At 47.6% G+C, this 14,148-nt stretch overlaps 1 protein-coding gene across 1 annotated transcript in view; it reads right to left on the reverse strand.

The window, feature by feature from the left end:
• Window positions 1–14,148, reverse strand: part of met (MET proto-oncogene, receptor tyrosine kinase) — a 90,274-nt gene that overhangs the window by 23,069 nt on the left and 53,057 nt on the right. The window contains exons 12-13 of the mRNA XM_080760951.1: window positions 8,017–8,226; window positions 1,907–2,047 (exon numbers count right to left, since the gene is read on the reverse strand). Of these exons, the coding sequence (XP_080617077.1) occupies window positions 1,907–2,047; window positions 8,017–8,226 (351 nt within the window). The remainder of the gene's footprint in view (window positions 1–1,906; window positions 2,048–8,016; window positions 8,227–14,148) is intronic.

The raw sequence follows: 14,148 nt of genomic DNA on the forward strand, positions 1-14,148 counted from the left end.
GTGGTTGACAGCAAAGTGACAGACCGAGGGAATGTTGGAGACATGAGGTCTCTCGCGCTCGCGCGCGTGTGTGTGTGTGTGTGTGTTTTCATATTTTCATAAATAGACCGTCACAATTCTTTGTCCATACAGTACATGGTTATGGACATGGTTATGATGGTATCCTCCCACTGCACGGAGTCAGCCAAGTGTCTGCTAACAAAAATGCAGCCACCATAGCATAGATAACGATAGCAGATAAGATAAGATATGAGACTCATGAAGACGATTTCCATGTGAAAGGGACAATAATTTATTGTAGAATGCTGTGACATATTGTAGCTCACAACGTATTGCTGCACGACGCGTTGCGAGCTTGTAAATCTGGCGATTAAACTTGTAACGCAGACAAAAAAGAAAATCTGAATTCCCATCATGAAAAACATATAGTCAGTGCAACACAGGATAACATGAAACAGATACTATGCGATTGTAGCGTTGCACGGAAAGCGGGGATTGAACCCAGGCCTCCCACTCGCCATGCAGACCAACGCGCAACCTGTCGTGCCAATAGGGCGGAGCCCGATTGGCAGGGCTGTTGTGGGCCGGGTCTGGGCTGGGGGGGCTGGGCCGGGGGCTACACACTCATGTTTGTTACTGTAAAGTACTTTATACTATGATGATCTCCATGTAAGACTAAACAGCAATAAATATTTAGGTCAATATGCCTCTCTCTGTCTCGCACGCACGCGCACACGCACACGCGCACACGCACACACACACACACACACACACACACACACACACACACACACACACACACACACACACACACACACACACACACACACACACAGAGTTTGTGTAGCATCTCCAAGTTCAGCCAGCTGAGCAACACTCCACTACACTCAATGGATGTCCTGTTCCAACCTCGGGCCTCTTGACAGTACAGAAAACATTCTGTGTGTGTGTGTGTGAGTGTGTGTGTGTGTGTGTGTGTGTGTGTGTGTGCGTCTCGAGTGGTCTGGTGGTCTCCTATAGACAAGAGTCAGTGTGGAGTGCATGAAGTGGTCCTTCTGACTCACTGGGTCCTCTGCTGAGTGAGAGCTTGAGTGTGTGTGTTGAGCATGTGTGTTGAGCATGTGTGTGCGCGTGTGTGTGTGTGTGTGTGTGTGTGTGTGTGTGTGTGACTGTGTGTGTGACTGTGTGTGACTGTGTGTGTGTGTGTGATGAAGAATGAAGGTCATCCTTAAAATCGAACTCCAAAAGGAAGAGGTATTTGTGTTCATGCCAAATCCAATCATTTGTAAATGATGCCTGATGATGGTGGTGTATTCACACAGATGTGCCATTCTGATGATGGTGTATTCACACAGATGTTCCATTACAACTCTTCACGCTTTCCTGAAGGTTTTCCGAAAATGAACGTTTTCCCTGCAGGTTTTATTCACTGATTAGCATAACGCTGCTTTGCTGCCGAAAAGAAGTGTCCAGCAGAGGAACTGACACATGTTCTGTTTCTGACAATGCACTGACAGTCTACTGAACTGTTCTGTTTCTGACAATGCACTGACAGTCTACTGAAATGTTCTGTTTCTGACAATGCACTGACAGTCTACTGAACTGTTCTGTTTCTGACAATGCACTGACAGTCTACTGAATTGCCAATGGCAGGACATGTGAACTTCTCAAACGGCACATCTGTAAGTGTGTGTGTGTGTGTGTGTGTGTGTGTGTGTGTGTGTGTGTGTACTGTACGTGTGTGTGTGTGTGTGTGTGTGTGTGTGTGTGTGTGTGTGTGTGTGTGTGTGTGCGTGTGTGTGTGTGTGTGTGTGTGCGTGCGTGTACTGTACGTGTGTGTGTGTGTGTGCGTGTACTGTACGTGTGTGTGTGTGTGTGTACTGTACTGTACGTGTGCGTGTCTCACCTCCATCCGCAGCTCCTTGGAGTGCAGCTCGTTAGGGACGGTGCATTCCAGAGTGTTCCCCACCAGGATCAGACTCTCACAGCTGTGATTGGACACTGTCAGCACCTGACACTTCATGGCCTCCTTGTCCATGTGGTCGCCCTGAGAGAGAGACAGAGAGAGAGACAGAGAGAGAGAGAGAGAGAGAGAGAGAGAGAGAGAACTTTAACTTTAATTCAATTACATTGCTGCTACTTGTCGCAAAGGTTTTTAGTAAATGCAAAACATGAACCTGGGACGTATCCTCAGTGATGTATCCCAAGGTCATCGGGGGTTTCGGGTCTCTCGAAACATCATACCCCTCACTCAGGTGACCCAGCCGGGGTGATCAAGTCCCGACTTACGTCCCAGTAGCTTCCCTCGATCAGTCCCATTAGGGCAACACCAAGGCCACACAAATTAATCCGTTGCTCCGGAACGGACTGGGAGAACCAGATTCTGGCACGTGGAAGGACTAGGCTCTGTGGGTTGACTCCTGTCTGGGCCCTTCCTACGAGCATACCAAGCTAACCTCTCCTGTATGGATGTATAACTATTTCTGACAGAAAATGCACAATTTCTTTTGTCTTACCTCAACGTGTCAATGTGACACAGCTCTCTTTACACTTCTATTGTATTCTCATTTGTATTAAATATTCATTCGTAAATACATTGTTTTATCTTGATTGTTTTGTTCCACTTTTGCTTTGGAAATGTAAACATATGTTTTCTCATGCGAATATAGCCTGGGGTTCACCTATGCTTTCTATGGCATAGTCAGCTCCCGGCAGGATCCGCCGGGAGAATCTAGACCCAGCTGCTGGACATGAGACTAAATAATTAGAGCGACAGGGAGAGAGAGGAGTGTGTGTGTGTGTGTGTGTGTGTGTGCATCAATTTAACAAAGGTGCAGACAGTCAGAAATCAGCAGAGAGTGATCGACTATGCAGTACTCTATGCCGAATTGAAGTGGACTCGGTCCCAGAAATATTTTTTCTCCCTGGAAATAAAAACGTTTCCGAGGCTAATGCGAATAAAGCTCCTTTAAATTGAAATGTAATTGAAATTTGAGAGAGAGAGAAAGAGAATTGATGTATTGTACTCGCATCCATCATACACGTGATCATCTCCACTCATATTACTGCTCACTCAAAGGTCACGCACGCACATCCCCCTCCCCCTAACATTTGATCACTGTAGTGAGTGTAGTGTCATTTTGCTGACCACGCGATTTTCAACTGGGTTTGAATTAAACTTCATTCTGACTAATAACGTCTGGGAACAGAGAAATACAACTATTGTCCGTGGTGTGTGTGTGTGTGTGTGTGTGTGTGTGTGTGTGTGTGTAAGTGGACGTGTGTATGCGAGAGAGCACGTGTTGTTTAGTTTGATCGTAAACTGAGTCAGAACTGTTTCACTCCATTTACAAAGCACTTTGTAAACGTTTCTCTGTTTCTCTCTCTCTGTTTCTCTCTCTCTCTCTCTTCCTGGCTTGGTCTCTCTCTCTCTGTTTCTCTCTTTCTTCCTGGCTTGGTCTCTCTCTCTCTCTGTTTCTCTCTTTCTTCCTGGCTTGGTATCTCTCTCTCTGTTGTCTGTCTGTCTCTCACTCACTCTCTCTCTCCCTGTAGTTCTCCTACAGTATGTCTATCCATCATCCTCTGATCCCCACATTTATGATCTATCATCTCTTTTTTATTTCACTCTCTTTTGTTGTACTCTCTCTCTTACACACGCACGCAAACACACACACACACACACACACACACACACACACACACACACACACACACACACACACACACACACACACACACACACACACACACAGAGAGAGAGAGAGAGACATGCATGCTCATTTGTACGAGCACAGCAGAAGGCAATAAAGGGAATGATCACATTCCTCGCGTGACAGCCTGGGATTTTCCAATTTGACACAGAGAGGAGGCCGGCACCTGTTCCTGTACTCCACACACACGCGCACACGCACGCATGCACGCACACGCACGCTCACACACTCACACACTCACACACACACACACGCACACGATACATACCATCCGATACAGTGCACACTTACTCATCGGTCAACAAACAGAAAAGGGCGCCAGTTCAACCAACTGTTTGCAATTAGGATGAGTGCAAAATCCACACTGTGTGACTGCCTTAGAGAGCTGCCGGTTCTGTTATCCAGAAGCAAATGATTCATTGACTATTTAGCACTTTTCTAGTCTTCACAGCGATTTACAATGCACTTCACTTTCACCCATTCACACACCGATGGCGGAGGAAACCATGCAAGGCACCAACCTGCCTAGGGCAGTGGTTCCCCTAATGGGTCCATTTGGACACTCTTACAACATAAATTGGTGTTTCAGAGATAGAAATGCCATTAAATGGGGATCTGTAGACTAATTACCGGTAATATGCATGTCAAACTGGGGGTCCTTGAAATTAAACGGGCTGAGAATCACTGCTAGAGCTGTACAAATCTTCTCTTATGGGGGTCCCTGGCATATCTTTTCAAATGGGGGTCTGCGGGGCTAATTAGTATCAATTTGGGGGTCCTTGACATGAACAGGTTTGGGAACCACTGGTCTAGGGGTTCAGTGCCTTGCTCAAGGACACAACACATAGCCAGGAGGGAACCACTGGTCTAGGGGTTCAGTGCCTTGCTCAAGGACACAACACATAGCCAGGAGGGAACCACTGGTCTAGGGGTTCAGTGCCTTGCTCAAGGACACAACACATAGCCAGGAGGGAACCACTGGTCTAGGGGTTCAGTGCCTTGCTCAAGGACACAACACATAGCCAGGAGGGAACCACTGGTCTAGGGGTTCAGTGCCTTGCTCAAGGACACAACACATAGCCAGGAGGGAACCACTGGTCTAGGGGTTCAGTGCCTTGCTCAAGGACACAACACATAGCCAGGAGGGAACCACTGGTCTAGGGGTTCAGTGCCTTGCTCAAGGACACAACACATAGCCAGGAGGGAACCACTGGTCTAGGGGTTCAGTGCCTTGCTCAAGGACACAACACATAGCCAGGAGGGAACCACTGGTCTAGGGGTTCAGTGCCTTGCTCAAGGACACAACACATAGCCAGGAGGGAACCACTGGTCTAGGGGTTCAGTGCCTTGCTCAAGGACACAACACATAGCCAGGAGGGAACCACTGGTCTAGGGGTTCAGTGCCTTGCTCAAGGACACAACACATAGCCAGGAGGGAACCACTGGTCTAGGGGTTCAGTGCCTTGCTCAAGGACACAACACATAGCCAGGAGGGAACCACTGGTTTAGGGGTTCAGTGCCTTGCTCAAGGACACAACACATAGCCAGGAGCCAACCTGGAACCTTTGGATTCCAAGACGGCCGCTCTACCTCCACAGCCAAATGTACTGGTTACTTAAGTTGTTAAATTAAATGCCATGCGTTTCATTTAGATGTAGGTACTGTATGCTGTTTGCTCGTCCAAAGGTGATAAGGACGTTATGTGGACAGATGCTACCTTACTAATGTATCACATGTAAACACTATACATGTGACATGTACACTATACAGCGGTATACTTCATTGTTTGAGTCCTTACATCATTTTTGTTTTGATTGTATTGCTGTATTGTTGTATTGTTCTTTCTTCTTTGGCAATGTAAACGTATGTTTTCTCATGCCAATAAAGCCCTTTGAATTGAATTGAAATTGAATTGAGTCCTTCAGGGTTCTATACTAGGCCCCCCTCTTTTTTCCCCACTCTGCAAATCTGTTTCCTGAAAATAGCAGATCAGCTCCAGAATAGAGAGGCCAGGGTCCATGCGGTTAAATGTATCCTTGGCACTCCGTTTATCCTGCTGTTGACTGGGTTCCATGCCGCCTACTCAAACCGTACGCTCTGAACAAGAGTGTAAGAATAACTATGCTAAATTGTAAAAGTTGAGAGCTTTGTTTTTTCCTTGCTCGTTGCATACCGCACGATACGTGACACAACCTAGGCAACCACTCGACAGCCTCTATGAGAAGACTTCACAGTGAATAAACATCATTCACATCACTGTAATGATAATTAGTGTCAAAACTGTCGGTTGTTTTTCTCCCATGAAGCCGTGACGGGAGATTAGCTATAGCCCGCTAGCGAGCCAACACAAATACACTGGATCTGCTAACAGCAGGGAGGGGGGCGGGGCTGAGCTGTCAGTCACAAGCGAACAGGGGACCTTCCTAATACTCCTGTTAGAACAGAACAGAGATGTCACTCTGGGGAAAAATATCTCTCTTCAAATCCTCTCCACACACATTAACACATTAACACCCTTGAACTACAATTGGCGGAATTGACGGATTGAATCATTAATTGCATCTAATGTACGGCAACCTTCCCCGTGTTTCTTCACTAGTCCGATCCAGAAGAACACAGTTTGCCGGCCACTGCTAGAGAGCTGACAATGAGGTTAAAATATCTTCCCTTCTTCTCTGGAGTCCTGCCTCAAAGCAGACCAGAGGTAGAAAACTGTTGTTCCCTGATCCCTGGTCATCGCTATAGGGACACAGGCATCAGTAAGCAGGAACTGGGGATGGTAATGATCTTGTGTCATCCACCTAACTTGTTGAACTTGTTGAATTGTTGAACGAACTCATGTTCTATAGACTTATTATACCTCAGCTCGGTAGAGGAGAGTGACATTACATTTAGCGGCTTGAAATGCTCAGAAATGTAAATATAAACATTCCCTTAGCAAGGCTCTTTCATTGGCAGGCATTTTGGGAGCGGAGCTTTTCACCCAAACAGTAAATGAGCCTTGTGTCACGCACGTCACGGTTACATGTTTTTAACTCCGTAAATACTGCGGGGGTCCAGACTGATGTTGGGTCTCAACAGGTCCACTAATCCCAAGCGGCGCTGGAAAGTAACTAAGTACATTTACTGAAGTACTGCACTTTTATGGCAATTCTTGTGCAGAGTTATATCAGATGGCACTAAATGTGCCCCGTCTCGGTGCTGTGGCTGAGTGCCTGGCACAGTCCCCTGGGTGTAAATATTGGGGAGGAGGGGGCGTTGTCTGGGGCAAAGGAGGGCCAGGGAAGCAGGATGTGTGTGTGTGTGTGTGTGTGTGTGTGTGTGTGTGTGTGTGTGTGTGTGTGTGTGTGTGTGTGTTGGAGCTAGGGTAGGGGGCGGGGGGTGATGGTGTATTAGTGTCGGGGGCCAAGTGCAAGGTCGTGTCTGGGAAAAAAAGAAAGAAAGAAGTTACATAGAAAAGAAAAAAAGCAGAGCCAGGATCCCGTGCGACCGAGCCGGTCCAACAGCTGCCTCGACCCGTCGAGCTGCAGTCAACACACACACACACACACACACACACACACACACACACACACACACACACACATCGAGCTGCAGTCAAACCAACATGAGAATGAAAGAGGAGGGGGCACTAAAAAAAAACGAGAAAAAAAGAAAACCTCTCTTTTACATTGTTTCCTTTTCGACCCGGGCCTGGTTTTAACACCTAGGGGAGCGGGCCGGGTCTGTGTGAAAAGGTACCGTTCGTATGTCAAGGGCTTTGACCCCAGGAACCCACGGAACAATGTGAGGCCGCCGAGAGGACGGCGGAGGAGGGCAGAGAGGGAACGATGGGAAAGAGACCCCTGTTCCTGTTTGCATTCAGTATTGTTTCCTTCACAAGTTTGGTCTATACAGCGTGAGTCACCAGGGGACTGTGTGTGTGTGTGTGTGTGTGTGTGTGTGTGTGTGTGTGTGTGTTCTTGCATGGTGTTGTCTAAATGCAAAGTGTGTGTGTGTGTGCGCTGAGCGGAGTGCAACGTGCAGGTCGACACCAACGACATTCTGAAGTGTCCATTCATCTCGGTGTAGAGTCAAACAAACATCAGAGAACTTCAAACAATAGTGTTTATGAATTAGATCAGCTTCAGTGTGAAGTCTGAACAAAAAAACATAAAAAACGGATATTCATTTGTTAAGAGTTTGATGGAGACCAGGGTTACTGCATGTTTTTTTGTGGGGTACTCTACCAGCTCAGTGGCTGGTAGGGTTAGAGTGTCCTCCCCGGGACTGGGACACACACACACACACACACACACACACACACCTTGAGCTCCACGATGCTCTTGTTGTCCTTGGAGGTGAGCTTGGGGTCCTGGAACAGGGGGTCCTCCACGTACAGCAGGTCCATCTGCGGCGTGTAGAAGCCGTCCAGGACGAACGCCACCTTGGTGACCACGGGGGGCTGCAGGGCCAGGCGGGCCAGGGAGGGCGTGGTGCACTGGATGGACGTCCGGTTCTCGCCGTACACGCAGCTCTGGAGGGGGAACGAAAAGTACGTTTTACTTAACTACTCATTCTGGACGGACGGGAACCCCAAGCTTTGACCTTTAGCTATTGAAAAATAGCAGATCTACAAGCTCATAGCGCGGCACCGAGTGCCGCGCTACGAGCTTGTAGGTCTGCTATTTTTGAAAAATCCGTGAAAATGTGGCGGAAATCTTTGAATATATATTCTTTCAGAGCGAACGTTTTTAACTCAAATCTTTGTTTCTGGGGGGGTTCCTGGAACTACATATTTTCAGATGGGGGTCGGTGGCCAATTACATATCATTTTTGTGGTCCTTGACATGAAATATTGTTGAGCACCACTAATATAGAAACATAGGTAAAAGTATCAATGCTGCAATGTAGATTACATACAAAAGTAGTAAAGCATCGGCATCAAAATGTAATTTAAAGTACTAAAAGTACTAAGTACTCATCAGTCACTAAGTACTCAGAATGTCCCATTTCACAAGTTCTGGCTCTGAGATGCAGTAGCATGCACGCACGCACACACGCACGCATTATGATCCGTCAACTTCAAAGCCACAGACGCAGATGACATACATCCTGTGACATCCGTTCGTTGCACCTGAAGTTTATTTACCGTGGGATTTTATGACATTTGTTTTTTGTGTTGCCAAGAAAAGAAGACGGCCATAATAATGAAGAAGGGAACGTGATGACTGAAGTAGCGGGAGTGGAGTTCTCCTCCTAAATACACGGTTTGACTCTGAGACGATGCACCGCAATACAATGTTTCTCATTGTCTGAGATGCACCTCTACTATCAAAGCGCTTTTAAAAATACTCTGTTATCCTCCCCCACACACACACACACACGCAGGTGGAACACAATAGATAAATCCCAAGTGCAGAAAATGAAAATTCACACGTGCATCTGCATATATACTGTACAGACAGACAGACAGACAGAGTCGCATGCACGCACACGCACACGCACACACACACACACACACACACACACACACACACACACACACACACACACAGATCATGAAGTGATGACAAAACAATGCACACCACCAACCAACGCAGCATTTTGAAACTAGACTCTCTTCCAGTCTCTGCATCTCCTCTCCAGTCCGACGGCATAATGAAGGATTCAGTATAATCCCCTGTTTGGCAGCTGGTTTTGCTCTTGTCACTTTACAAACTCCATAATTGTAGACACCATTGGTTTACTGCCGCCACTGCGTTTAAATGCCTGGCCTCGGGGCACAACAAGAGAGCTCAAACCGCACCCCTTGGATTGAAATCAGCGAGGCCTCCCAGGTTCTGTTGTTTTCATTACGATACCCGAGTGGAAGACAAAAAGAAAAGAGAGCTTAAATCCGTTTTACTGAGCCGTGACGCCGTTACACCGCCTCCACCGGGGAACTGGGGCGCCCCGTAGGAGAGGCAAAGAGCGAGCGCTTTAACTTCCTTTGGATGCCTGATGTTTGGTGTCAGTTATGAGGCCCTGTAGGATCACCACGATGGTGTGATGAAAGACACGTTGACTGTCATGGGATCAGTCAGAAGATCATGCAGCACGCACACTGAACACACACACAGACACACACGGCTGCACGCACCCTGAACACACACACACACACACGGCTGCACGCACCCTGAACACACTCACAGACACACACGGCTGCACACACCCTGAACACACACACACACACGGCTGCACGCACCCTGAACACACACACAGACACACACGTCTGCACAGCGCACTTGTGCAACTGTGCAATGCGAAACGTACAATTGCATATACTACGGATGCATGTGTCCATTATGTCCACATGCACACACAACGCATGCACATACACATCTCCATGCTACATCGCCACATTTCCTATACCTTTAACTTTGCATAACGGCAAAAAGTTGAAATGTTGAAGGGCAATGGATGGAAAAAGGGTTTCATGCATGAAATCGGAGCCATGCCAGTAAACATTACAATCACACACACACCCCATGCACAGTTTGATAAACACAGTTCATGGAGGGATTTCAGAGCAGCTTGTCTCATGAATAAAATGGATGGTTAGCTGGATGCAAATCATCCCAGTCCAGAAGGAACAGAGCGAAACAACAACAACGCAGAAAATACAAACAACGGTGTCATGCGTGATCTATTCTCTCCATTGAACAACGATGAAAATAGATGATCTACGACAGGGTTTCTTCAAAGTGGGTGCATTGGGAAAATGCTGCATTTATATAGCGTTTTTATCCGAAGTGCTTTACATAGATTGTGCATTACATTCACCCATTCACACACACACACACATTCACATTCATACACCGATGGCGGAGGAAACCATGCAAGGCACCAATCTGCAGACCGGGAGCCATTAGGGGTTCAGCGTCTTGCTCAAGGACACTTCGACTCTAACTCTGGGGGAGCCCGGGGTCGAACATGGAGCTGTCCGGTTTCCATGCGGCCACCAGTGTTGTTTTCGTCGACTAATATGACGAAAAGTGTTCGTCGACTATTCCTTTTTTCATTTCTGTGTGTGCCCACTGCCCTCTACACGGGATCTCAGCCCCTGCCTCTCTAACACTCTCTGCACGTCCCTGTAAGGAGTCGACTATCTGTTGTGATGTTATTCTAACAGCCTCACACACATCACTGACACAAGGCATGTCCACCAGAGAAGATAACAACGTTTATTCGGGCTTCTCTTGTTTTTGGCTGAACTGCAGGTTAAAAAATAAATGGGTTTCCAAGACATAATGGAGCGATATTGTGTTACACTGTATACAGTACAGTACGTTACAGTATGTAATTTAAAGGTTTTAACCTCTCTGTCACAACAGAACCAGAAGCCACTGGAAGTTCTGGCTTCCATGGTCCACTACTGACTGATTGGACCAATGAAAATTAATGAAAAGAACAAACAAACATCCAAACCATCTAAAAAAAAAATCCCCAACACTTGCCTTTTACAGTAACTTGACGGACAGGTCAATGCTTCGATTCACAGGACTACTCACAGGGAATCTACAAAATACAGCAACGACGCCATTGTGCAAAACAAAAATCAACGCAGGCTATAAGCCACGCTGGCTTAACTTCCCCTGCGTCAAGAAACATAAAATCACACCCGTGTGAAGTGAGGGGCGCTTATCATCGTACATCATCATGACGTAACATGTCGATTTGCTCAGACACACATAATGACGTAAATCCTCCATTCATTGTCAATGAGAATATAATGTTTGTGTAAGACGACAATCTCCACTAATAGCTGCGCCCCTGCACTGAAACCCCTGCATTCTGGTAGAATTCCCCCTGTGCTGCAGAGCGGTATAGCCTGAAGCACAGAGGGCTGAGTTCAAGGCACAATTTGCGATATAGATTATGGAGGGTTGCGGGGGTGGGGACTAAGTAAGCATAAAGGCACACATATCCCATCAATCCACGCTGGGTGTCAGGCCTTCAGAAAGTGCAGCATTCAGCAGATTCCTGTAAGGCTCAATGAACAGACCTGCTGCTGGTGCTGGAAGCCCACTGAACTAGTTCAGCCCTGCACGCTGTGTGTGCTGTGGAGAGATCAGCACCGGTGTTTGCGCTGTGGTAAAAGAGACAGCGATAATACGCGCTTACCTCACACTATGGGGCTACCAAAGTAAACGTCCCTGAGTCGATAACCCACGCAGACAGACGTGTGATTGGGAAATGTATACCCTGGGCTCACTCACTCACACACGGATGCACGCACGGACGCACGCACGGAAGTACACACGCACGCATGCACGCACGCACGCACACATAACACAGCTCTTGTGCAGAAATATCTCGGCACAATTAACATAGCATGTTACACTGCATATTATCATTGAACGTGTGTGGAAGATGTTTGGCATTTCAATGTTGTGGTTGTCAGTCACAACACTAAACGCTTGCGGTACTAAATACATGTGCATTACAATGTGCATGTAAACGAGTGACACACTCAATAGCATGGCACTTTACCTAAGCCCTCAAACCCTATTGATTGATTGACTAGTTTATTAACACGTCTCAAACAGCACGACAATACACTTTCACAAGCTATGCTAAAAGGATAACACAAAAGACCCTGGGGACTTGTTTCCATATATATGGAGTGGTTGCACAACAACAACAACCACTGGCTTCAGTGAATGTATTATAATTCCTGTGCTCTGTGACCCTCTGCAACACACAGAGGCTGTAAAGTCTATTATACTATACATTAGAAAAAACACTAGGTTCACAAACTGGTCAATATGAGGCTTCCGGCCTGTTGATTGAACTCCGACTCCCATGAGTGTCGTTGATAACGGCGGTAGCCGCGGCTCTGCTGCTGAAACTTCCTGAAACTTCCTGTTTCAGCTGCCCTACATGGACTGGACATAACCTGGCTCCCTGTAGGCCGACAGCAGGCCACAAGGAACGCACGCATGTGCACACGCACGCACACATTTGCGGGTGCACAAATACACACAATGTATTCGTAAGAAAGTGTACTGTACACACACACACACACACACACACACAGACACGCACCACATTCACCCCGACTAACTCTTGCGGCTGCGGAGGGAACGAACGAACGGAAACAAAGTGAATGACCCGGGCGAGTGTTACGTCCCACCCTGAGAGAGAGAGAGAGAGAGAGAGAGAGAGAGAGAGAGAGAGAGTGCAGGAGAGAGAGAGATAGCACAGGAGAGAGAGAGAGAGAGTGCAGGAGAGAGAGAGATAGCACAAGAGAGAGAGAGAGAGAGAGAGAGAGAGAGAGAGAGAGAGAGAGCGAGAGTGTGCAGGAGAGAGATAGCAGGAGAGAGAGAGAGTGCAGCTAGCTATAGAGTGAAAAAGTCTGCAGAGTAAAAAAAAAAGGAAACGGCTCTCCGGAGAGCACTACGAAAAATATCCTGTCAATTACTGGAAACCTCAGTCAGTACAGCAGGCGGACTCATTGTTTAACGAACGTCTCCTCTTATTTGCAGCCGGCCAGGCGAGTGGAACCGAATGGCCCGTATAGCAGCTGCGAATACAATAAGGTCCGCTAGGCTAATACGACGGCACATCGGCAGCGGAGCGGCTGAGAGAGCTTTATATTATGTCGGGCCAGGCGATGATGGAACCGGCGGGTCTGGAACCGCCAACGGTGGAAGCAGAAGGTCCCAATTGGAGGACGTGGGGGGGGGGGGATAGGGGGGGGGGGGGGGGTTAACGGTTATGGCCTGTGAAAAAAGGCACGTCATAATGGAGCTCCCACATAACTGTACTGTACACATAACTGCTGGTCCAATTTAGAGTGATTTATCTGCTGCCTGGCGAAGGTTTGAGGGGACTCTAATAGTGTGCATTTTGGACAGTGATGGACAAAGTGTATATATATATATATAGTAGCCTATACTCAAGTAAATATTCAAGTATTCAAAAGTCCAAATTACAAAGAACATTTTCAGAAATTGTTGACAGTTACTGCGAGAGTGAGCTCTAGCGGCACCAACACCAACACCAACTCTGGACTCCTGGACCGCTGCCCTCCACACTGTCCTAACCTCAGGTTCTGGACCGCTGCCCTCCACACTGTCCTAACCTCCGGTTCTGGACCACTGCCCTAAACACTGTCCTAACCTCCGGTTCTGGACCACTGCCCTAAACACTGTCCTAACCTCCGGTTCTGGACCGCTGCCCTCCACACTGTCCTAACCTCCGGTTCTGGACCGCTGCCCTCCACACTGTCCTAACCTCCGGTTCTGGACCTCTGCCCTCCACACTGTCCTAACCTCCAGTTCTGGACCGCTGCCCTCCACACTGTCCTAACCTCAGGTTCTGGACCGCTGCCCTCCACACTGTCCTAACCTCCGGTTCTGGACCACTGCCCTAAACACTGTCCTAACCTCCGGTTCTGGACCACTGCCCTCCA

This window comes from Protomyctophum bolini, assembly GCF_963924005.1.
Source record: "Protomyctophum bolini genome assembly, chromosome: 4".
NCBI lineage: Eukaryota > Metazoa > Chordata > Actinopteri > Myctophiformes > Myctophidae > Protomyctophum > Protomyctophum bolini.